Genomic DNA, 25126 nt, shown 5'->3' with positions numbered 1-25126 from the left:
TGTAGTTTTATTCATATTTATATGTCTTTTTTACATATAATTAATAATAATGAAGATTTGAGCTTTTGTTTACATAACACCAAATCTCGAAGAAATTCTCCAGAAGAAGCTCTTGAGTCTTCTTGTAGTTTTTATTATGTAATGATCTACTTATTATACATTAATTTTATTTTAAATGGTATTTTTATGTAGTTTTATTCATATTTATATGATTTTTTTTTACATATAATTAATAATAATGAAGATTTGAACTATTGTTTACATAACGTCAAATCTCGAAAATAAATCACAAGAAGAAGAAGCGCCTTACGAAATTCGTCTGTTGTGATAATTTCTTATCAGTTTTTATCAATTCAACGTAAATTTACCTCAACAAACAGTGATTTTCCTGATGATTTAAGTCCCTAGACCTGATAAGATTAACCTTATCAAGATAAACAGTTTAAATTTGGATTTAAAATGGTGTAAAAACAGTAATTCCTGTCTGAGGCAAATCTTCAATCCAGTCTGGTCTTCAAGTTCTTATCAGTTTTTATCAATTCAACGTGAATTTACCTCAACAAACAGTGAATTTCCTGATGATTTAAGTTCCCAGACCTGATAAGATTAACCTTATCAAGATAAACAGTCTAAAATTGGATTTAAAACAGTGTAAAAACTGATTCCTGTCTGAGGCAAATCTTCCATTCCAGTCTGGTCTTCAAGATGTCTCACGTAATCCCAGCTGTCGTCGAATGGTTTTTGGAGAGGAGTACTTTAGGCAAACTTGCTATCCTCGATTTTGGCATCCAGTGGACGGGGTTTGCCTTCGCCTATACTCTGAGGACCGAGAAATTCTATGATTTGACCGGTAAGCTTGGCAAGGCTATGACAGGCCTGGATTATGCTTATGTAATGTTATACTTTATGTAAATACCATGAAATATTCAAGTTCTTTGTTTTATGTGAATATCTTGTGTATGTAGTTGGTTATTACGGAGCCTTTGTGCATCAGCGGCCATATCCTTGCACGTGCATAGTAAATGGACAGGAGCCTTTGTACATCAACGGCCAGTTCCTCCTGCGTGGATTACAAATGGACATCAACTACCCTAAACTTTCCGCCATAACCTGACCTACGAGCCATGTCATTACCTACTTACCTAAGGGGGGCCTTTACCCTCTTACACTCCTGTATTTTTATTCGGCCGTCACCGTACATACAGGTGGCCCCTATCATATACACACCAATGGACACCACCTAACACAATACTACGTACATAACTTGCGCTAACGCCCCCCTGTGACCCCCCTTACACTGACGTATTTCAATTTGGCCGTCGTCGTACATACAGGTGGCCGCGATCAAACATACACCCCAATGGACATCACATAATGTAAATTTTATCCCCCAAACCTAACGAACAAGCCATTTCCTTAACTACTTACCTAACTGGTGGCTAACCTTATACTTAGTCGGCCGTCATCGTACATACAGGTGGCCGCCATCATACATACACCCCAATGGATATCACATAACGTAAATTTTATCCCCTAACCTACAAGCAATGTCCTTACCTAATTACCTAACTCGGGGGACTACCGTATACTTAGTCGGCCGTCATCGTACATACAGGTGGCCGCTATCCTACATACTCCTTATTAGGACAGTCGTTAACTTAATTATTACTTTTCTAATTGATTAACTTAATTTTCTGTATGGGGGAAATGTTTATCTTAGTTTTTCTATTTATGAAATATGATTAGTGTTATTTTGCTAGGAGTAGTACCGGTTAGAAAGCAAAAAAAGGCTTGACATTCAGTCTTGGGGTAAGCTAAGGGTACTGTGGTCTAAGGGGGGTTACCTATTCCCTATGGTAGGTAAGTAGGTGTGGATACATCCCCAAGGTTAGGTTAGACAGTGTTCTTATGTTTGTTTCCATTTTAAAATAGGTTTTTCTTTCTTTCACAACTTGGAATTTTCCACCTGGTCTGTGCCAACTAATTACAAAGGCTCCAGTTTTGGAATTTTAAAACTAATAAAGGGATAAAGATAGAAGAAATCTAAAAATTACAACATAAAGCTGAAAAAATTTTCTATAGCATATATGGTTACATTAACAAATAATGTCAATGAAGCGTAATCATGTAACTACTAAGGAATGATGGTAACCTTCTGTCGACTTTACCTTGCACTTAATCCTGCATCAGAGTTGCAGATGCATCATAGTTTCTCATTTGCCCATAAAGAATGCTATCTTGGTGTTTTGAGGTACCAGGATAACCAATGATCTTTTACTAAAGAACACCAATATTATACAAAGACAAAACAGCTAATATGTCAGAGATATCCCCCTCTTGTAATGGCTATGGTATTGCAAGTTGTAAATTTCTATTAAGGTGTTATTATACTCCAAATTACTTAGTTGTTTCTGTATGTTTTACGTGGAAATGAAATGATGCAAGTCCAGGTTTGATGTTAAAATTAGTAATATACTTTATTTCTTTGGAGGATGAAACGTGAATTTCTCAGGTTAGAAGTCGGTCACATTGTAGGTCAACTTGTGTTAGGATACTGTGCTGTTATTCTGAAAAAGGACACTGCAGCGTCCTTGAAGAATTAAGAGTTAGATATGACATTTGGTTGTTTTGATCAGTAAATTTCTGCATGCAAAATTTACACTGAAAAGTCTAATTTTCAATATTAAACTTACCCGATAATCATGTAGCTGTCAACTCCGTTGCCCGACAGAATTCTATGGAGGGATACGCCAGCTATCACAATACTAGAAGGGGGTGTACTTACCAGCGCCACCTGTGGCCAGGTACTCAAGTACTTCTTGTTGACACCTCCTCAATTATTCCTCTGTCGTGCTTCCGGCAAGACGTTCTGGGATACGCTTATGTTCTTGGAGTATTTTCACGACTTTGGTGAAGTATTTCTCTTTGATTTCGGCTGTCGCTTTACTGGAAACTTCTATATTAGCTTAGTTAGCTTTTGGAATTAATTTGATTAATTATGGTGACGAAGAGAGTATGAACTCTCTTTCACCTTTAAATGGCCGACCCTTCCCTTAGACGGAAGTGTTGGTGTCTAAGAGAGTATAGACTCTCTTTCTTAATTTTGCTTAACAAAAGTTATAGATTTATTTTATATCTCTCCGCCTCTTATAGGCCTCTTCGATTAACTTCCTTTTTTTTTATAAACTTATTAAAATTAATTTTTATATTTGTTTATATTCGACCTTCCTAATAGTAGGCGGTCTTTTCTTGGTACCGAAGTTAATTAACATTGAGCCCGTCATTTCGGTTTTACCTGTTAACATATTATGCTATTTTAATGTCTTTGAAAGAATTTCTTTGATAGTCTAGTACTGTTTTCAAAGTTGAACTAACGTTTTGTTTTGTCTCTGCAGTTGTTGACGTTCAGAACGTTCAACTTGCACTCTATCGTTACGATAGAGAAAGAATTTTCACGGTTTCACATTGCAGTAAGAGTAACCGTGTCTAGCGTTTTGTTCATTCTTTCTTAACTTAATGGTTTTAATCCTAATAAAGGAACTTTTCATTTTGGGAAATATTTCAGTTTTTTCCTTTAACAATAATATGTTTTAACGATATATATGATTGGGCTCTTCTCTCAGGTTCTAAGTCAAGAGAGAGAGAGAGAGAGAGAGAGAGAGATAGAGACGGAGGGAGAAAGAGGAGGATAAACGTTTCATTCAAGCCTGCCAGGCGTACGAGTAACGTGGTTATCGTTTTTGCTCTTCTCCCTAGTCTCTTTAGGGGAAGAAAGTAAACGTTTCTAGAGTGATCTAGTGTTTAGTCTCTTTCCAGCCACTGAATTATTTATCTTTCATTAGATTTTTCTGTTACATTGTAATTCTGTTTTCGCAATTACTAACTTTTGAGAAAGGATAGAATTGCGTGTTTCAGGTACAAACCACTTAAAGTTTCAAGTTCAGTGAAATAAGTGCAAACAGAAAATCAAAGTGATAAGTGATTAGCGCAAAGTGTGTCAGTGTTGTGCGTGAGGGTACTTCTGTGCGCGCCAGTCGTTCTCCCAGTCCGGGACCTCTTGCAAGCTCCCAAGCCCAGGGGAGAAGCAATGTCGAAGGACAAAAGGGTTCAGCAGGCCTTGATCGGCGCACAGAAGTATCCTCGGTGGTTGTGGGCGTGTCTTACCGAGACCGTCACTCCCACCCGCAGACGATTGAGCCCTTATTTTGCTCGTCTGCAGAAGAAATTTAGGGGAGAAAACGCTGGTCTCAGGTCTCAAGACCTCTTAAACATAAAGTCCAGACCTATGCCAGACGTACGAAGTTAGAGTTCAACAACCCGGATGCAGTCATTGGGTTAGCTCTGACTCTCCTCAGTCATCAGTTGAATGCACTCCGCCTAAGAGGAGTAAGGTTCTGCCGCAACAGATCTCTGCTGTTAAGGCTTTACCTCAGCAGACCTTAGTGTCTGCCGACCCCAAGTTGACTCTACTGCAGTCCATGCAGTCACAACTTTCGGTCTTGATACGTGAGTGTCGGGCTGAGAGTTTTGCACCGCCTACACTCCCTCCGCCTGCGCTCGCTCCGCCTGCGCTCGCTCCGCCTGATCGCAGTACCACCTGCCAGGCGTACGATGTTGAGCCACGTTCTGAGTTGGCTGTTCCCAGTGGTGCTCAGCCTCCGCCTTCTTTAAGGCAACCTTTACAATGGGATCAGGAGGATTATACCTCTCTTCCTCCGCCTCCACTTGCTGCTCCACCAGTGATGCAACACTCGGTTGAGGTACAACAACCTCTCCCGTCCTTGAGTCAGTCTCCTCAGCTCTCGCTGCAGCGAGCTCAACCCTCCACAAGGCAAGCACCACTACACCTTAGCCTTGCGCCTCAGGAGCCTCAGCTTGCGAGACATTTACCTTGTTCTGCGCAGCCTCTACCTCATCGCGCTCCGCTCACACCACAGGAACAGGAACTTGCTACTCCGCTTCCGCCAACCGCTCAGCAAGCGCAACCCTTGGGTTCAGCCACTCATGCCAGGAGTCAGCCTCCTCCACCCATGCGCCTACCTTCTGCTACTTCCTTTGATCAGCCTTTGCAGACTGAGCCTCAGGTGTTCCCTCAACAGAGTCTTGAAGAAACCACAACTATTGTTGTTCCAGCTCGTTCTGACTCTGCTGTTCAGCATACCTTACCTCCATTTTCAAACCTTATGATAATGGAGGTTATTTGTATTACTTATAAAAATATATTTGTATTCCTTGCAATATATTTTTAACAATATCGCAGAATATGGCAAAAAATATGAATCATGAGTTATGAATGTAAGGTAAATATTATGTTGATATTTAAACCCATGCAAGCATGCATAAAGCACTCTAGCACTGGTCATGGAATTTCTGAGAAATGTTAAACGCCATGCACACGCTCTGCTTACCTTACAGCATGCTCTACATACAGCATGCTCTGCTTACAGCATGCTCTGCATACTACATGCTCTGCATACAGCATGCTCTGCATTCAGCATGCTCTGCATACAACATGCTCTACATACAGCATGCTCTGCATACAGCATGCTCTGCATACAACATGCTCTGCATACAGCATGCTCTGCATTCAGCATGCTCTGCATACAACATGCTCTGCATACAGCATGCTCTGCATTCAGCATGCTCTGCATACAACATGCTCTACATTCAGCATGCTCTGCATACAGCATACTCTGCATACAACATGCTCTGCATTCCTTACCGCATGCTTCTCAGTCACACATCTTTGGTTGTTGCCAACTCACTAGACTGTCAAGCAGTTTCATAACGTTGCCTTCTAGTCTGCTGCTTTTGCACCAGTGAACCCTCACTGAGAGAACTTAGCTTTTCTAGGATATGGTCCCTGTAGATGAGAAAGTTCTTTTCTCCCTCCTTCTGATATTCCCTTGAGGACTCTGTCATTTTGAGGGAGCCTTTAGCTGCATAGCCTCCTATGGACTTTTATTTAAGCGTAACATGCTTCCAGGGAAGGTAATGGTTCCACTTCAGTCGCTAATCCCGTCTGTTACCACACCTGCTCCCATAGACCTTGAGCTGTGTTGCAAGACATGCAGTCCAAGCTTAGTCCTTGTTAGAGGATTTTTTGTTTACGGAGTCAATGTGTCACGGGGAAGACGTTCAACAACCAACAGAAGTGACTTGTTGTGACGCAGTGCGGCAACCTCAGCAACCCGATAAGGAGTTGTCTGTACGACCCAGACAGTCTAGACAGATTCGGGTTGTCACTGTACTTCCTCGCTTGCCCATGATTGACAGTTCACAGACTGTGCAGCAGTACCATGATCTTGTGTCCGGCTCCGTCAGACGACTGGCTTTTAAGAGCTCCCACAAGTCGTCGCTGTCTGGAGATTTTCAAATGGACTATGGATCTGACCAAGGAACTGGGCCTCCTGGTCAATTTTGAGGAGTCTCAGCTCGTTCCATCCCAGACCATTGTCTCCTTGGGTATGGATCTTCAGAGTCGAGCTTTTCGGACTTTTCCGTCGGCCCCAAGGATCTTCCAAGCCCTAGAATGCATCCAGAGCATGCTGAGAAGGAACCGATGCTCAGTCAGGTAGTGGATGAGTCTAACAGGGACACTTTCATCGCTGGCCCTGTTCATCGTGTTAGGGAGACTCCACCTCCCCCCCCTTCAGTATCATCTAGCTGCTCACTGGATAAAGGACATGACGCTAGAGACGGTCTCAGTTCCTGTTTCCGAAGAGAGGAGGTCTTCTCTCGCGTGGTGTAAGAACAGCTTTCTTCTCAAGGAAGTCTACCTTTAGCTGTTCAGAAACACGACCGCCGTCTCCTCTCGGACGCATCATACACGGGCTGGGGTGCGACTTTGGACGGACAAGAATGCTCGGGAACATGGAATCAGGAGCAAAGGACACTTCACATCAATTGCAAGGAGTTGTTGGCGGTTATTCTGGCCTTGATAAACTTCAAGTCCCTCCAGCTTAACAAAGTGGTGGAGGTGGACTCTGACAACACCACAGCCCTGGCTTACATCTTCAAGCAGGGAGGGACTCTTTCGTGGAAGTTGTTCTAGATCGCAAGGGACCTACTCATCTGGTCTAAAGATCGAAAGCTAACTGGTAACGAGGTTCATTCAGGGCGGTATGAATGTCATGGCAGATCACCTCAGACGGAAGGGTCAGGTCATCCCCACAGAGTGGACCCTTCTCAAGAATGTTTGCAACAGACTTTGGGCCCTGTGGGGTCAGCCAACCATAGATCTGTTCACTACCTCGATAACCTAGAGACTCCTGTTGTATTGTTCTCCGATTCCAGACCCAGCAGCAGTTCACGTGGATGCTTTTCTGCTGGATTGGTTCCATCTCGACCTGTATGCATTCCCGCCGTTCAAGATTGTCAACAGGGTACTTCAGAAGTTCTCCTCTCACAAAGGGACACGGCTGACGTTGGTTGGCTCCGCTCTGGTCCGCGAGAGAATGGTTCTTAGAGGTACTGCAATGGCTGGTCGACATTCCCAGGACTCTTCCTCTAGGAGTGAACCTTCTAAGTCTACCTCACGTAAAGAAGGTACACCCAATCCTCCACGCTCTTCGTCTGACTGCCTTCAGACTTTCGAAAGACTCTCAAGAGCTAGGGGCTTTTCGAAGGAGGCAGCCAGAGCGATTGCCAAAGCAAGGAGAACATCCACTCTCAGAATCTATCAGTCTCAAGGGGAAGTCTTCCGTAGCTGGTACAAGACCAATGCAGTTTCCTCAACCAGTACCACTGTAACCCAGATTGCTGACTTCCTGTTATATCTAAGGAAAGTAAGATCCCTTTCAGCTCCTACGATCAAGGGTTACAGAAGTATGTTGGCAGCGGTTTTCCGCCACAGAGGCTTGGATCTTTCCACCAACAAAGATCTACAGGACCTCCCTAGGTCTTTTGAGACCTCAAAGGAACGTCGGTTGTCCACTCCAGGCTGGAATCTAGACGTGGTCCTAAGGTTCCTTATGTCATCAAGATTTGAACCTCTCCAATCAGCCTCTTTTTAGGACCTCACATTAAAAACTCTTTTCCTCGTGTGCTTGACAACAGCTAAAAGAGTAAGTGAGATCCACGCCTTCAGCAGGATCATTGTTTTCACATCTGAAACGGCTACATGTTCCTTGCAGCTCGGTTTTTGCTAAACGAGCTTCCTTCACGTCCTTGGCCTAAGTCGTTCGAGATCCCAAGCCTGTCCAACTTGGTGGGGAATGATCTGAAGAGAGTACTTTGCCCAGTTAGAGCTCTTAGGTACTATCTAAAAAGGTCTTATCCTTTACAAGGACAATCAGAAGCCTTATAGTGTGCTATCAAGAAACCTTCTTTTCCAAGTTCTAAGAACTCAGTTTCTTACTATTCAGGCTTCTGATTAGAGAAACACATTCTCATCTGAAGGAAGAAGACCTTGCTTTGCTGAAGGTAAGGACACATGAAGTGGGAGCTGTGGCTACTTCAGTGGCCTTCAAACAGAACCATTCTCTGCAGAGTGTTATGGATGCAACCTATTGGAGAAGCAAGTCAGTGTTCGCATCATTCTATCTCAAAGATGTCCAGTCTCTTTACGAGTACTGCTACACCCTGGGACCATTCGTGGCAACGAATGCAGTAGTAGGCGAGGGCTCAGCCACTACATTCCCATAATCCCATAACCTTTTAACCTTTCTCTTGAATACTTTTTATGGGTTGTACGGTCGGCTAAGAAGCCTTCCACATCCTTGTTGATTTGGCGGGTGGTCAATTCTTTCTTGAGAAGCGCCGAGGTTAAAGGTTGTGATGAGGTCCTTTAGTATGGGTTGCAGCCCTGTATACTTTAGCACCTTTGAGTTGATTCAGCCTCCCAAGAGGAACGCTGCGCTCAGTAAGGAAGACGATCTTATTAAAGGCAGAGTAACGGTTCAAGTCGACTTCCTTACCAGGTACTTATTATTTCATTGTTATTGTGGATAACTGATTATATGAAATACGGGATACTTAGCTATCCTTTAGTCTTGTACACTGGTTTTTCACCCACCCCCCTGGGTGTGAATCAGCTACATGATTATCGGGTAAGTTTAATATTGAAAAATGTTATTTTTATTAGTAAAATAAATTTTTGAATATACTTACCCGATAATCATGATTTAATCGACCCTCCCTTCCTCCCCATAGAGAACCAGTGGACCGAGGAATAATTGAGGAGGTGTCAACAAGAAGTACTTGAGTACCTGGCCACAGGTGGCGCTGGTAAGTACACCCCCTTCTAGTATTGTGATAGCTGGCGTATCCCTCCATAGAATTCTGTCGGGCAACGGAGTTGACAGCTACATGATTATCGGGTAAGTATATTCAAAAATTTATTTTACTAATAAAAATAACATTTTGCTTCCTTCCAGCTTTGCCAAAAGATATATCCATATATAGATAATTCTAGGTTTGTATTAGTTATGGAAAAATACAAATTATCTACAGATTTGCCACATTAAAGGCACCAAACTTATTGCATATAGAAGTTTTCTATCAAAACAACTAAAAACAGTCTTCCTTAACATCTGCAGCATATAACAAAATTGAGATCTCATTGCAATGTTCCAAGAGTCCAGATTAGCATTTATGAAAATATGAGTGTGATTGATACGTCTTCTGACTCATTGATGACAGTGATGTAGGCAGTCAGGAGTGACTAGAATTTTGACTGTTAAAAGAGAAGAATGATTTACCTTTAGTATTTTAAACTCTAGAACTTCCAGGGTACCAATGATTTGCTAAATTATGTTTTTATAATTTGAAATGCATATTAGGCTTCATAAATATTTTCCAGTTGCCCTTTTGTATATAGTTTGATAAGTATTTTATGAGGTTTAAGAATATCATAGAATCCTGTTTGAGATAGTCACCACCCAGCTGAACCCTTCACTTGTTTATAAATTCAGTTTATAATTAGTACGGTGTATAAATTATATCATTATCCATAAATGTATACATGTATAAGATACTTTCTTCCTCTACTTTGGACGCAATATTTGTATTTTAATAATCTCCTATGTTATATCCTTTTAAAGTATTGAGTGTTCATCTTTTCCTTTTTTCTAGGTTCTTCAACATTCCTCCTAATTGCATACCTTACGTACAAGTGGCACAACAGCGGACACCCTCGTCAGTTGATCCAGACTGGATGTGTTTCGATATGGGCTCTTAGGTGAGAAACTATGCAGTACTTATCATATTCCTAGATATTTGTTCTTGAATGAATACTGTACAAACATTCGTCCTTAAATACGATATGATTCTAGCAAAGGTGGAACTTGGCTGTTAATATTTGTATTAAGATGGTTATAGATATTGCCAGGTGATAGGTAAATCTTTCAAATCTGATAGACCACTGAGCAGTCATGTTGATTTCAGCTGCTGAGCTGTACGGATGTGCTGTTTGTGTGCCTATGATCAATACTCTATGTCTGCACATTGTAAGCTTGGTCATAATTTTGGCAGGTTTATGAGAGGACTGATGTGGAACCCCATCTCTTTTGCTCTTTGTACAGGGGGTGTGACTGTTTGCAGTCACCCCACGTGACGAGTGCAAGGAGTAGCCTCCTTCACAGTGGTCTGAATAATGGCAGGAGATGGAAGAAGTCTCAGAGAGACTCCTTGGCTTTAGAGGCGACTACGACGAAGCTGTTGCTGAAGGAGCTCTTTAGCTTGTTTTTGCCTTCTGCTACTTGAACTGCTGTGCCTTATTTGGCCTCCTCTAGAGCCGAGTTCTCAGGAAGAAAACCTAATGAGGAAGGAGATCGCCATTTGCCCTTGTGGCAGGCTTCAGGAGAGGTAGGAGCATGCGCTACCAGTAGAAGGAAGTTCCTTGGGAATCTCTATCTTTCCTGCAAGAGTACCCTCTAGCTTTTGGAAGAGTGATGGAAAAGATGCTTAGTGAAAATCGTTCCTTTTGGAACAGGCATTGGTACATGCTGTTTGTCAACTATAGCTGGTCTTGTACCTCACTCGAATGCTACTGCAACAATTGAAGGGGGTAGATGTCGACCAAGTAGGTCTGATCAACGTAGCTACGTGTCAATAATGATGTCGGTGTATGTATGGGCGGTAAGCGCAAAGAAATGTAGTACAAACCAAGATCGTACTCGGCACCGGGTGGTTTGTACCAAGAGTACTGGACTCAGCAATTTGTGATACGAGTGCTCACAAGCCTGTTTCTAGCACTCTGCCTCGTAAGAGATCGAGCTCTTGTTTTCTCTACTATATTGGGGGAAAAGACCCCTCACCAACCCAAAATTACCTTTGGTTAAGAGATTCAGGTGCTCGACACTGTGCAATAAGACACTTCTCATATATTCTTTAGTGACTTTCAGCTCCCAGAACGAAGCCATCTGCTTTGTCCTGGCTATTCCATTACATGATATAGTACGATGGGAAAGGAACCTAGGAACCGTTCTCATCGCGTGTACAGGCTACAAGATCTTACTGGCATGAGTGGGAGGTTTTCTTGTACCCTGCCGTTTCTTTTTTTCATCTTCAGATGTTGTGTGATTAATGTAATTAACGATTTTTGTTTGTAATATACCTTGGAAAACACTGCCACAGTTATGAGGTGGTTAGATTGTTTACACCTGTAGGAGTTGTCGGAAAAACAATGCCGTTGTGACGAGGGAGACAGATCGTTCACACCTTGAGGAGTTGTCAGGTAGCTGTTGTCCAGGTAGGGTGATTGCCCTGGGGCTCTGAGGTTGTGAATTCGTGGTGTGGGTCCTTTCTTGCTATTCTCCTCATTGGTTGGTGAGTTGCAACTTGAAGGTCGTCCATTACTACCACAGAGGGAACTTGTAAGGTGAGTTTTAACTACAAGCTATCTAGGCCTATTCCAAGGAAGTATGGCATCTAAGATTACAATGGACATGATTAAGCCATTCACCGGTGAAGGAGACGTTGTGTCTTGGTTGAAGAGGATGACCTTAGTGGCTAAGCTACAGAAAATAGTAGACTTAGCCAGTTTTATTCCTTTGTATCTGGAGGGTGATGAAGACCAAGAATGTGCAGCAAAAATTCAAGAAAAATTGAAAGTAGCCTTTTCTGATGATCCACTCTCTGCTTTTGGAAAACTTGTTCAATTGAAGTGGACGGGAGAACCAGTTGATGTGTGTGCTAATGAGATTAGGAGGCTGGCGGGTTTAGCTAAGTTTGATAAGGTTGGTTTAGAAAATGTTGTAAAACTAACGTTTGTTAATGGTTTTCCAGCTAATATTAGTATTGCTTTACAGCAATTGTCAAATGTGATGACAATGGCAATGAGTGAATTGATTAGCCATGCTAGGATTTTGTCATCTAAACAGCAAGGTGGTGTGGTAGCTGTAACTGTCAGAAAGGGTGGAGAAGGAGTTGGTGCAAAACATGAGAATAGGGGTCAGTGTTTCCGATGTGGTGGCCCTCATATGATAAAAGACTGTAAAGAGACACAGGTGAGGTGTTTTAGGTGTAATAAAATTGGTCATATGGCCAGTCGTTGTTAGGAACAGGTTGCGGAAAACGAGTAAGGGGTAACTACTGCGCCTGTAGCCGCCCTTTTGATGATAAAAAGGTGCACCTTGATACATTGCCTATAATTGATGTTTGGATTGGTAATTTGACTGCAAAGGGTCTTGTAGATACTGGCTGCTCTACATCTGTGGTACATTCTAAATTTGTGCCTCGCTATAAGGGAGAAGTGTACATCAGTGCTTTTGATGGGAGTCATATTAAGTGTAAAGTTGCAGATTGTGTGGAGCTGGGTGTGAAAGGTAAATGTGTGACAGTGAGGGGTGTAGTGTCGAATCAACTTGTTAATGGTGTTGATGTGGTGTTAGGAGTTGATGTTATTGACCAATTGGTGGGTGTCACAGCTACCCAAGGAAAGGTATGTTTTGGTGTTGCTTCAGTTGGTCAAGAAATTAAGCATAGACTTGGTGGTGAGAGGGATAACAATAGTTCAACAGTTGTAATTGAAGATCCAGACTTTCATGCTAGGTTTGATGGACAGAAATGGACAGTCAGGTGGTTTTGGGAAAATAATGAAATTGTGACACTGAAGAATAAAATAAGCTGTTATGATAAAAAGCTTGATGGTTGGAAGAAGGAACAATTTGAGAAGGAAGTGGACAGGTGGATTGCCGAAGGTATTTTAGTTCCATGGAAAGAAAAGGTTGACGTTGGTATCATTCCTCTAATGGCAGTGGAACAGCCAACAAAGAACAAGGTGAGACCAGTGCTTGATTTTCGGGAACTTAATGTGAATGTCAAGTGTCACACTGGTGATGATGTGACTGATGTATGCAGTGAGACACTGTGGAAATGGCGACAGACAGGTGAGAATGTGTCTGTTGTGGATTTGAAGTCGGTCTACTTACAGTTGAGCGTTGACGAAAAATTGTGGCCATATCAACTAGTGAACTATAAGAGACAAACTTTTTGCCTTACAAGATTTGGATTCGGGTTGAACTCTGCACCACAGATTATGTTTAGGATACTAAAGACTGTATTAAGTAAGGATGAAAAAATAGAGAGAGCAACCAGTTCATATATAGATGACATTCTTGTGAAAGAATCGATAGCTTCTGCTGATGAGGTGATTAGACATTTGAATACCTTTGGGTTGATAACAAGGCTCCCTGAGTCACTCATTGGAGGTGCTGCTTTAGGATTGCAACTGCAAAGAGTTGGAGGAGAGTTGACGTTCCAGAGAGGTAATAAGGTGCCTAAAGTTGCAGATATGCTTACAAGGAGGGAATTGTTTTGAGTTTGTGGTACATTAGTGGGTCATTATCCCATTGCTGGATGGTTAAGAATTGCATGTAGCTACATTAAGAGAAGAGCCTCAGGAGCACGTTGGGAGGATCCTGTTGGTGAACAGTCCATGATGATGGTTAAAGAAGTAATTGAGAGAGTAAAGTTGGATGATCCTGTGAGAGGAAACTGGTGTGTCCCGAGTGTAAAGCATGGTGTTGTGTGGTGTGATCCCAGCAAAATTGCTATGGGTGTAGTTTTGGAGATAAATGACAAGATTGCTGAGGATGCTGCTTGGCTTAGAAAAAAGGACGATTTCAGGCACATCAATGTTGCCGAACTAGAAGCTGTTTTGAAAGGAGTAAATTTAGCCATTAGATGGGGTTTAGAGTCGATAGAGGTAAGGACTGACTCTGCAACCGTGGGGGCATGGTTGAAATTTATAGTCAGTGCTGAGAAGCGTGTCCACACAAAAGGAGCTACTGAGATGATAATCAAAAGACGCTTGGGTACATTGAAGGAATTGATTACTGAGTTTGGTTTGAATATCGTTGTTCAGATGGTGCCTTCAGAGAAGAATGAAGCTGATATTTTGACAAGAGTCAAGAAGAATTGGTTGGTGAGCAGTGAAGTTGAAGATGCACATCTCTGTGCAGGTGCTGTAGTTGATATAACAGAGTTGCATAATAAACACCATATGGGAATTGACAGAACACTATATTTAGCTAAAAAGTTGGATCCTCAAGTTTCCAGAGAATGTGTGAAGAAGGTAGTTCAGTGTTGTGATCGTTGTCAGTCCATTGATCCTGCGCCTGTGATGCACAAAGGAGGCGAATTAAGTGTTGAAAGAAACTGGCAGCGCCTAGCTATTGATGTTACTCATTACAGACAGGTACCCTATTTATCAGTGGTGGATTGTGGTCCAGGTCGTTTTGCAATATGGAGGCAGCTAAAGAGAGAAGATGCTCAAGAAATATCTAGTGAGTTGAATAGCATCTTTTTGGAAAGAGGGCCAGTTGACGAACTATTACTGGATAATAGTACAGCATTTAGGTCGCAGTGTTTAGGAGATATGTTGTCTCGTTGGAACACTGTTAGGTTGTTTCGGGCTGCTTATCCACCAGGAGGAAATGGAATAGTTGAAAGACATCATAGGACCATCAAGGCTATTGCAGAGAGAGGAGGAATTAGTCCTATAGAAGCAGTATTTTGGTACAACAGCACATCAAGATCTGGACAAGTTGAATCGTCTGTTCCACAACTTTCGGTATACAGATATGAGTGGAGGTATCCTTCAGTAGTCCCCAATGGAGCAGATACCAGCCAAAACGAGCCCCTTTTAATTAAGATGGGAGAGGAAGTGTGGGTGAAGCCCCCAATGGCGTAAAGGGATTGTCACTCTTGTGAACTCTTTGAACAACATTTCCGTTGATGGAATGCCAAGGCATGTGTTGGATGTGCGACCAGTTATAGTCCCAGCTTCCCTATCTGACGGCTCAAGCGAAATGTCAAGTGATGATTCAGTCTCTGAAGAATCAGTGGAACCACAAGTAAGTGTTCAAAGAGAAACGGGAGAAAATCAGGGTCCACAGAGGAATAGAAAACTACCTGTATAGATGGCTGATTATGTTTCTGATTAAGTCTTGTGCTGTGTGTGTATGTATGTATGTATGTATGATGCATGTTGATCATAAGATCAGGTGGGCGTTTTGTGTGATTAATGTAATTAACGATTTTTGTTTGTAATATACCTTGGAAAACACTGCCACAGTTATGAGGTGGTTAGATTGTTTACACCTGTAGGAGTTGTCGGAAAAACAATGCCGTTGTGACGAGGGAGACAGATCGTTCACACCTTGAGGAGTTGTCAGGTAGCTGTTGTCCAGGTAGGGTGATTGCCCCGGGGCTCTGAGGTTGTGAATTCGTGGTGTGGGTCCTTTCTTGCTATTCTCCTCATTGGTTGGTGAGTTGCAACTTGAAGGTCGTCCATTACTACCACAGAGGGAACTTGTAAGGTGAGTTTTTACTACATCAGAGGAACATTTTGATTGTGTTAGCTCCCTGAAAAACAGGTGGCTTTGAGCTTGTTTTTCATGATCAGTATTATCACATGCGGCCGTGCATTGTGATTGCAATACCGTACTTGATTCGTCTCTGTGATTGGGAACACTGCGATTGGTTACTACACAACCATTTACTTCAATCGAGAACCATACAATTGTGCACAGCAATAGGGAAACATACGATTAGTTACGGAGATCGGGAAACTTGTGATCGGGAGTCAAGCGATCGAAAATCATACAATATGGAACAACAATCCCAGTTTACACTCGTGCCTCAAGGATTTATAACCTTGGAGTCACCTGGGAATTAGTTCTGCTGTTCCCTCACAGCGATCCTAATACAGAAGAGAAGGAGGAATGAATGACCGAAGCACGTAACAACCGATCCAGCGTAGTCACTCAAGAGTTAGGCTATTCATGTTTTTGTGGGAGGACGCTGATCCAGGTGAGCTTCCACCTCGAGCAACTATTCTATACAAGTCGGTTATAGAAGTATCTCCCTATCCTGCTTTCAAGGGGAGGATGCATAGAATGTAGGAGATGTTACGCTTAATTTGCCATACGTCGTGACTTCATAACCTTCTGATGATATGGGTTCTTCCTCGACCGTCTGACAGTCGACAGAAACATAGCCCAACCTCTGAGAATCAGTTCTCACATGTTGGGAAGTAGTAGGAGGCAATACTCCCGTACCTCTGTGAGATCCAAGTATATTGAGATCCTGGGATTTTAAACCAACCGGTACGGTTATAGGGGCTTCCTCCCTGCTAAGAATCAGTCTGCCTTTAAAGGAATATAGTTTATAATTGTGTAAGAACAAATCACAAATTTTAAGAGTATTTTGTATTTGTCCTTCCTGAACAAACTGGGGTCATTCAAGTCTTGCTTCCACCCTCAATCACCATGTAAGCCCTAAGCCAATATCAAAGTGTCTACTTGCATACTAGCTGGGTGAGGCGGGACTTCCATCGCCACCCGTCGGTAACTGCCGACAGCTCGTCATGAATTTTAACATCCAACTCCAGTGAAGTTTTAAGCTGAAAACATACTCCTATTACAAGACTCAGGTCTATACAGTTCAGGAAAATACAAATTACTTTTTACTTTTATGATGTTAGTCTTTAATTACAATGCCCAGTCCTGTATAGATGATGTAAAAAGAGTGCTATCCAACACACAACAGTCAGACATTCATTCAGTAATCAAGTGTTCTACTATAGAGATTTGTTTATGGAAAATGATAACTGCTTGTATATTTTATTTCTGAATTTTTACCTGATTGAGAGGCGATAGATTGATACGGCATATATAAACTAATAACTTAATAATCATTATCCTATTGTCTTTAAAACATTTTTTAACTTCTTATTCGATATCATATTGTCTTTGAAAACAACTTGTTCATTAATCATTATCAAATTGTTTTTAAAAAACAAAGTTTTGAGCTTGTCTGTCATTCATCATCATATTTTCTTTAAAAACTTGTTCATTAATCATTATCAGTGTTTTTAGGAACAAAGTTTTTAACTTGTCTGTCATTCATTATCATATTGTCTTTAAAAACAACTTTTTCATCAATCATTATCATATTATTTTTAAAAAGAAAGTTTTGAACATATCCATCTACAGTAATTCAAGTAAAAATCAATCATTAGTTCAAGCCAAATTGTTCATTCAAAGAAACGTTTCTGCGAATATTGGTTCGAATTTGCCTGCACAAACTGCCATGCATTTCAGACTCGGATTGTACTTGTTCACCCGCGTGCTGAAAGATGGGAAAGATCGGCGTTTCGACAAGATGCGAGGAGATCCTATGAAGTTCTTCGTCGCTTGGACTTTACAAGGTAAGCTAAAAAGAAGGGGAACTAATCAAGTTAAAGCTAATTTCTCTTCTTTCCCACTTTCTATTCACCATCCTCGTGTCCATCTTTAATTACCTCCGTGGCCCCAATCCCGTATGTCGATCAATCCATTAATTCATTTAACCCTTTTACCCCCAATGGACGTACTGGTATGTTTCACAAAACTCATCCATTAACCCCCATGGACGTACTAATACGTCCTTGCAAAAAACTGCTAATTACATTTTTTTTGCAGATTTTTGATAACTTTATGAGAAACTTCAGGCATTTTCCAAAATAATGAGACCAACCTGACCTCTCTATGACGAAAATTAAGGCTGTTACAGCAATTTAAAAAAATATATATTGCAAAACGTGCTTGAAAAAGAAAATGCCTGGGGGTTAAGGGTTGGAAAGTTCCAAATAGCGTTGAGGGTAAAAGGGTTAAAATCACAATAATAATAAAGGACGATAGTTGAAAAGGCAGAATGCTACAAGCCCAAGGCTTTCAACAGGCAATGGATTCTGGTTAAGAAAAAGTAATCCACAAGAGTTGACAGAAAATAAACTGAAATGAGATTTGTCCGTCAGTGTAACTGAAGAATAGTTTTAGAAAAAAATAATTTATAAATGGCATTACGATCTACACTCTATGATTCAAACTCAAATAACTAATTCTTAATTTCATACGGCCTGAAAACTGAAATATTGAGAGGCATATTAAGTTTCTTACTGCTATGTTTACTCTCATCTTTGAGGGACTTCTGACTCCTGTAGTACTAAGTTTTACTATTACCTCTTGTGGACTAGTTCTGTTTTGGCTTTTGAAAGCGAAACACTCGGATAAAAACGTACAATTTGTTTTCCGTTGAAATGCTGACCCCAAAAACCTTGGAATATAAAAAAATAATTCTGACTTGAGAATGCTTTACTCGATTTTCTAATTTAGATTAAATTTACAGGATAGATACATCATAGATTTAATATGCTAGTCATAAACAAATTATTTTTAAACATAAAACTTACCTGCTGGTTATATAAGAATGGCTAAAGTCCCTGACGCCCCGGCAGGAGTATTCAAAACTCGCGGCTATCGCAGATATGCCAGGTGTACACTAGCGCCCTGGTGGACTACAGGTAGAACTAATCCAACCAATTCAGATTTTCTCTGCCGGCCATACCGGCCAGAACGTTGAAAATTCACTCGCTATTTACATTCCATTGGACGGTTTATTTGGTGATATACTCTGTCTTTTTAAATATTTAACTTAGCCGGTGAATATATAATAGCTGCAACTCTGCGGCTCGACAGACAACATACTAAAAAAACTCGCGAGCGATCGCTATGCAGGTTGCGGGTGTGCCCACCAGCGCCAACTGTCGGCCAGATACCACTCTTGTATGTAAACAAAACCTTCAATTCTTCTCTGTCGACGTTGACGACAAGACGTATTTATACTCGCTGTAGAACCTGGAGTTTTCCCATCATATTTGGTGAAGTACTTTATTTTGGTTTGAGCTTTCGCAGTACAGGTGTTTTTCCTCAACATAAACTCTTGAACTCTTTATTGAATCGGATTATTTGTTGATGACTTGGATTGTTTTTGGAATTTTCTTTGACTAATTCAAAATGGCTGACCCTTCTCAAGTACCTAGTTTTCAATATTAAACTTACCCGATAATCATGTAGCTGTCAACTCCGTTGCCCGACAGAATTCTATGGAGGGATACGCCAGCTATCACAATACTAGAAGGGGGTGTACTTACCAGCGCCACCTGTGGCCAGGTACTATAGTACTTCTTGTTGACACCTCCTCAATTTTTCCTCTGTCGTGCTTCCGGCAAGACGTTCTGGGATACGCTTATGATCTTCGAGTATTTTCACGGCTAATTGGTGAAGTATTCTCTCAGATTTCGGCTGTCGCTTTACTGGAAACCTTCTTATATTAGCTAGATAGCTTTTATATAGTCCTGATTAACGGTTAACGATCTTTTGCTTGATTTTGGAACCCCCCTTGGCTAACTCTTTGGATTCAAGATGTCTGACATTTCGCAAGCCCCCTCCCATAGACGATGTAGGTCTTGTAATAGGCGTATTCCGAAGGCCTCGGTAGATCCTCACACCGCTTGTTCTGACTGTAGGGACAGGCCCTGTCAGTTAGAAAATCGATGTGAGGAATGCGCCGGACTTTCGGAACTTGAATTTGTCCGTCTTTTGAAATATTCAACTAAGTTAGAGAGAGGTAGAGTTAGGAGGAGTTCTTCTCACTCTTCACTTTTTTCCTCACCTCATGATCCCCTACCTTTTCCTACCCCTGTAGTGGCTACCCCCGAACCTACTATTTGCCCTCCGCCTGATATGTCTGTTGTTTTGCGTGCTATTCAGGCCTTAGGCGATAAAGTAGAGTCAGTGGTAAGTGATCATAAGTCTCTTATGGCCGAAGTCAAGGAACTTAAGGTCAAGAGTGCAGTGGGTGGAATTAGTGCCAGTGCTATGACGAGTGCTAGTGTCAGTGCAGTGCCAAGTGCTAGTGTCAGTGTCAGTGTGGTGCGTGAGGATACTTCTGTGCGAGCCAGTCGTCCTCCCAGTCCGGGACCTCTTGCAAGCTCCCAAGCCCAGGGGAGAAGCAATGTCGAAGGGCATAAGGGTTCGGCAGGCCTTGTTCGGCGCACAGAAGTATCCTCGGTGGTTGCGGGCGTGTCTTCCAAAGACCGTCACTCCCACCTGCAGACGATTGAGCCCGTCTTTTTCTCGTCCGCTGATCAACTGTCAGGGAAGAAACGTTGGACTCAGGTCTCGAGACCACTTAAACGCAGAGTCCAGTCCGCGAGTGCTCAGCCAGGCTGCAGTCATTGGCTCAGCTCTGACTCGCCGCAGTCATCAGTCGACTGCACTCCGCCCAAGAGGAGTAAGGTTCTGCCACAACAGAGCTCGACTGTTAAGGCTTTACCTCAGCCTACTGTAGTTTCTGCCGACCCCAAGTGGACTCTACTACAGTCCATGCAAGCACAGCTTTCGGACTTGATGCGTGAGTGTCGGGCTGAGAGTGTTGCGCCTCCGCCTCCGCCTGCACTCCCTCCGCCTGCGCTCGCTCCGCCTGCGCTCGCTCCGCCTGATCGCAGTACCACCTGCCAGGCGTACGATGTTGAGCCACGTTCTGAGTTTGCTGTTCCCAGTGGTGTTCAGCCTCCGCCTTCCTTAAGGCAACCTTTACAATGGGATCAGGAGGATTATACCTCTCTTCCTCCGCCTCCACTTGCTGCTCCACCAGTGATGCAACACTCGGTTGAGGTACAACAACCTCTCCCGTCCATGAGTCAGTCTCCTCAGCTCTCGCTGCAGCGAGCTCAACCCTCCACAAGGCAAGCACCACAACACCTTAGCCTTGCGCCTCAGGAGCCTCAGCTTGCGAGACATTTACCTTGTTCTGCGCAGCCTCTACCTCATCGCGCTCCGCTCACACCACAGGAACAGGAACTTGCTACTCCGCTTCCGCCAACCGCTCAGCAAGCGCAACCCTTGGGTTCAACCACTCATGCTAGGAGTCAGCCTCCTCCACCCATGCGCCTTCCTTCTGCTTCGTCTTTTGTTCAGCCTTTGCAGTCTGAGCCTCAGGTTTTCCCTCAACAGATACTTGAAGAGGAAACCACTAATATTGTTCCTACTCGTTCTGACTCTGCTGTTCAGCATTCTTGTCCGATCTCTTCGCTACACTCTGGTGATGAGGCTTCTGATGATGAGGCGGCACACCTGGATCCCTCGTCAGACGTGGATGAATCCAAGCCTTCTCCACAGTCTATTGACTTTCGTAAGGTCTTGGCTCTGCTTAGGGAGGTTTACCCAGACCACTTTGTCTCTGCTATTCCCCGCTCTCCGCCATCTGAGTTTTCGCTGGGCATACAGCAAGCTAAGTCCACCTATACTAAGCTAGTCTTAGCAAGGTCCTCTAAGAGAGCGTTAAGGATCTTAGGGGAGTGGCTGCAGACTAAGCAACACCTTGGCAAAACTTCTTTCATGTTTCCTCCGACTAAGCTCACTTCGAAAGCGAGCGTTTGGTATGCCACAGGAGAAGCACCAGGCTTGGGAGTACCTGCCTCTGCCCAGGCTGACTTCTCAAGTCTGGTAGACTCGCCTCGGAGAACTGCAATGAGGCGCTCTAAGGTTTGCTGGACCTTCTCAGACCTTGATCACTTCCTGAAGGGAGTATTTAGAGCATTTGAGATGTTCAACTTTCTAGACTGGTGCCTGGGGGCCCTCAGCAAGAAGACCTCCCCTGCGGACAAGGATTCTGCCATGCTATTAATGTCCTGCATGGATAAGGCCATTAGGGATGGATCTGGTGAGCTTGCGTCGATGTTTGTATCAGGGGTTCTGAAGAAAAGGGAACAGCTGTGTACCTTCCTTTCCTCCAGCATTACACCTTGTCAAAGGTCACAACTCCTTTTTGCTCCGCTCTCGAAGTTCCTCTTCCCCGAAGAGCTGGTTAAGGACTTGTCTGCTGCCCTGATACAAAAGGACACACACGATCTTGTAGCCTCATCGGCTCGTAAGTCTAAGGTTGCTACCTCAGTCCCCAGGACTTATCGCTCCCCAGTGGCTGATACCCCTGCTACGAGGTTCATACCGCCCTTTCGTGGTAGAGCCCCCAGCCGAGGAAGCTCCCGTCCAGACTCTTCCAGGAGCAAGTCTAGGAAAGGCTCCAAGACCTCTAAAGGAAAAAACTGACTCTCCGCATCTCCAGACAGCAGTAGGAGCCAGACTCAAGATCTTCTGGCAAGCCTGGGAAAAGAGAGGTGCAGACGCCCAGTCTGTCAGTTGGCTGAGGGACGGTTACAGGATTCCATTCTGCCTCAAACCACCTCTGACCACATCTCCCATCAACCTCTCTCCCAACTACAAAGAAGAGGACAAGAGGCTAGCATTGCACCAGGAGGTGTCGCTTCTTGTGCAGAAGAAGGCAGTGGTTATAGTCCGGGACCATCAATCCCCGGGCTTCTACAACCGTCTCTTTCTAGTGGCCAAGAAGACAGGAGGTTGGAGACCGGTGCTGGACGTCAGCGCGCTCAACGCGTATGTCACCAAGCAGACGTTCACGATGGAGACGACGAAGTCGGTCCTAGCAGCGGTCAGGCAGGAGGACTGGATGGTCTCGTTGGACTTGAAAGATGCCTACTTTCACGTTCCTATTCATCCAGACTCCCAACCTTTCCTGAGATTCGTTTTTGGAAAGGTTGTCTACCAATTCCAAGCCCTGTGTTTTGGCCTAAGCACAGCTCCTATGGTGTTCACTCATCTGATGAGGAATATAGCAAAATTCCTCCACTTATCGGACATCAGAGCCTCCCTCTACTTAGACGACTGGCTGTTGAGAGCCTCCACGAGTCGTCGCTGTCTGGAGAGTCTCAACTGGACTTTGGACTTAATCAGAGAACTGGGTCTGTTAGTCAACATAGAAAAGTCTCAGCTCATTCCCTCCCAATCCATTGTGTACCTGGGAATGGAGATTCGGAGTCAGGATTTTCGGGCTTTTCCATCGGCCCCCAGGATAAGCCAAGCCCTAGAGTGCATCATGAGCATGCTGAAGAGGAGCAGTTGCTCGGTGAGACAGTGGATGAGTCTCACAGGGACCCTTTCATCACTGGCCCTGTTCGTCGAACTAGGGAGACTCCACCTCCGCCCTCTTCAATTCCATCTTGCAGCTCATTGGGACAAGGGTTCGACTCTCGAAGCAGTCTCTATCCCAATCACCCAAGAGATGAAGACCACTCTCCTGTGGTGGAAGAACAATCTCCTTCTCAAGGAGGGCCTATCGTTGGCTATTCAGACCCCCAATCTTCATCTCTTCTCAGATGCATCGGACTCGGGCTGGGGTGCGACCTTGAACGGACGGGAATGCTCGGGAACGTGGAACGAGGAACAGGGAATGCTCCACATCAACTGCAAGGAGCTACTAGCAGTTCATTTAGCCCTGCTGAACATCAAGTCCCTCCTGCTAGGCAAAGTGGTGGAGGTGAACTCAGACAACACCACAGCCTTGGCTTACATCTCCAAGCAAGGAGGGACCCATTCGAGGAGCCTATACGAGATCGCAAGGGACCTCCTCATTTGGTCAAGAGGTCTAAACCTCACTCTGGTCACGAGGTTCATTCAGGGCAATATGAACGTCTCAGCAGATCGCCTAAGCAGAAGGAATCAGGTCATTCCCACGGAATGGACCCTCCACAAGAGTGTGTGCAACAGACTTTGGACCTTGTGGGGTCAACCTACCATAGATCTGTTTGCCACCTCCATAACCAAGAGACTTCCGCTGTACTGTTCCCCTGTTCCAGACCCTGCAGCAGTTCATGTGGATGCTTTTCTACTGAACTGGTCCCATCTCGACCTTTACGCATTCCCACCGTTCAAGATAATAAACAAAGTTCTGCAGAAATTCATCTCGCACGAAGGGACACGGCTGACGCTGGTTGCTCCCCTTTGGCCTGCAAGAGAATGGTTCACAGAGGTACTTCAATGGCTAGTCGACATCCCCAGGACTCTACCTCTAAGAGTGGACCTTCTACGTCAACCTCACGTAGACAGGTTGCACCCAAACCTCCACGCTCTTCGGCTGACTGCCTTCAGACTGTCGAAAGATTCGCTAGAGCTAGAGGCTTTTCGAAGGAGGCAGCCAGTGCGATTGCCAGAGCAAGAAGGGTTTCCACTCGTAGAGTCTACCAATCTAAGTGGGAAGTCTTCCGGAGCTGGTGTAGAGCCAATTCAATATCCTCTACCAATACCTCTGTGACCCAAATAGCTGACTTCCTTCTACATCTTAGGAATGAGAGATCCCTTTCAGCCCCTACGATTAAAGGGTATAGGAGTATGTTGGCTTCAGTTCTCCGCCACAGAGGTTTGGACCTTTCTTCCAACAAGGACCTTCAAGACATCCTTAAGTCTTTTGAGACGTCTAAAGAGCGTCGTCTATCCACTCCAGGCTGGAACCTAGACGTAGTCTTAAGGTTTCTTATGTCACCTAGGTTCGAACCTCTCCAGTCAGCTTCCTTCAAGGACCTTACCCTCAAGACTCTTTTTCTCGTCTGCCTTGCAACAGCTAAGAGAGTCAGTGAGGTTCATGCCTTCAGCAAGAACATTGGTTTCACGACCGAATCTGCAACATGTTCTTTTCAGCTCGGATTCCTAGCAAAGAACGAACTTCCTTCACGTCCTTGGCCTAGATCGTTTGAAATACCTAGCCTCTCCAACATGGTAGGTAACGAACTAGAGAGAGTTCTTTGCCCTGTCAGAGCTCTCAAGTATTATCTTAAGAGGTCTAAACCTATTCGAGGACAGTCAGAAGCCTTATGGTGTGCCATCAAGAAACCTTCGAGGCCCATGTCCAAGAACGGGGTTTCGTATTATATAAGGCTTCTGATTAGAGAAGCCCATTCTCACTTCAAGGAGGAAGACCTTGCATTGCTGAAGGTAAGGACCCA

General features: G+C 43.7%; 1 protein-coding gene across 2 annotated transcripts in view; it reads left to right on the top strand.

Moving 5' to 3' along the window:
• The first annotated feature begins 292 nt into the window (after positions 1-292).
• LOC137625747 (uncharacterized) overlaps positions 293-25126 on the top strand; it is a 51158-nt gene continuing 26324 nt past the window's right edge. The window contains exons 1-4 of one of the 2 annotated variants that reach the window (XM_068356641.1): positions 293-519; positions 706-850; positions 10075-10180; positions 17550-17656. In XM_068356641.1, the coding sequence (XP_068212742.1) occupies positions 706-850; positions 10075-10180; positions 17550-17656 (358 nt within the window). In that variant the 5' untranslated portion in view covers positions 293-519. Of the gene's footprint in view, positions 851-10074; positions 10181-17549; positions 17657-25126 lie in introns of both variants that reach the window. The other variant, XM_068356640.1, reaches the window with a different exon arrangement.

This window comes from Palaemon carinicauda, chromosome 32 (genome assembly GCF_036898095.1).
Source record: "Palaemon carinicauda isolate YSFRI2023 chromosome 32, ASM3689809v2, whole genome shotgun sequence".
NCBI classification, from domain to species: domain Eukaryota; kingdom Metazoa; phylum Arthropoda; class Malacostraca; order Decapoda; family Palaemonidae; genus Palaemon; species Palaemon carinicauda.
This window is presented reverse-complemented; position numbering and strand designations above follow the sequence as displayed.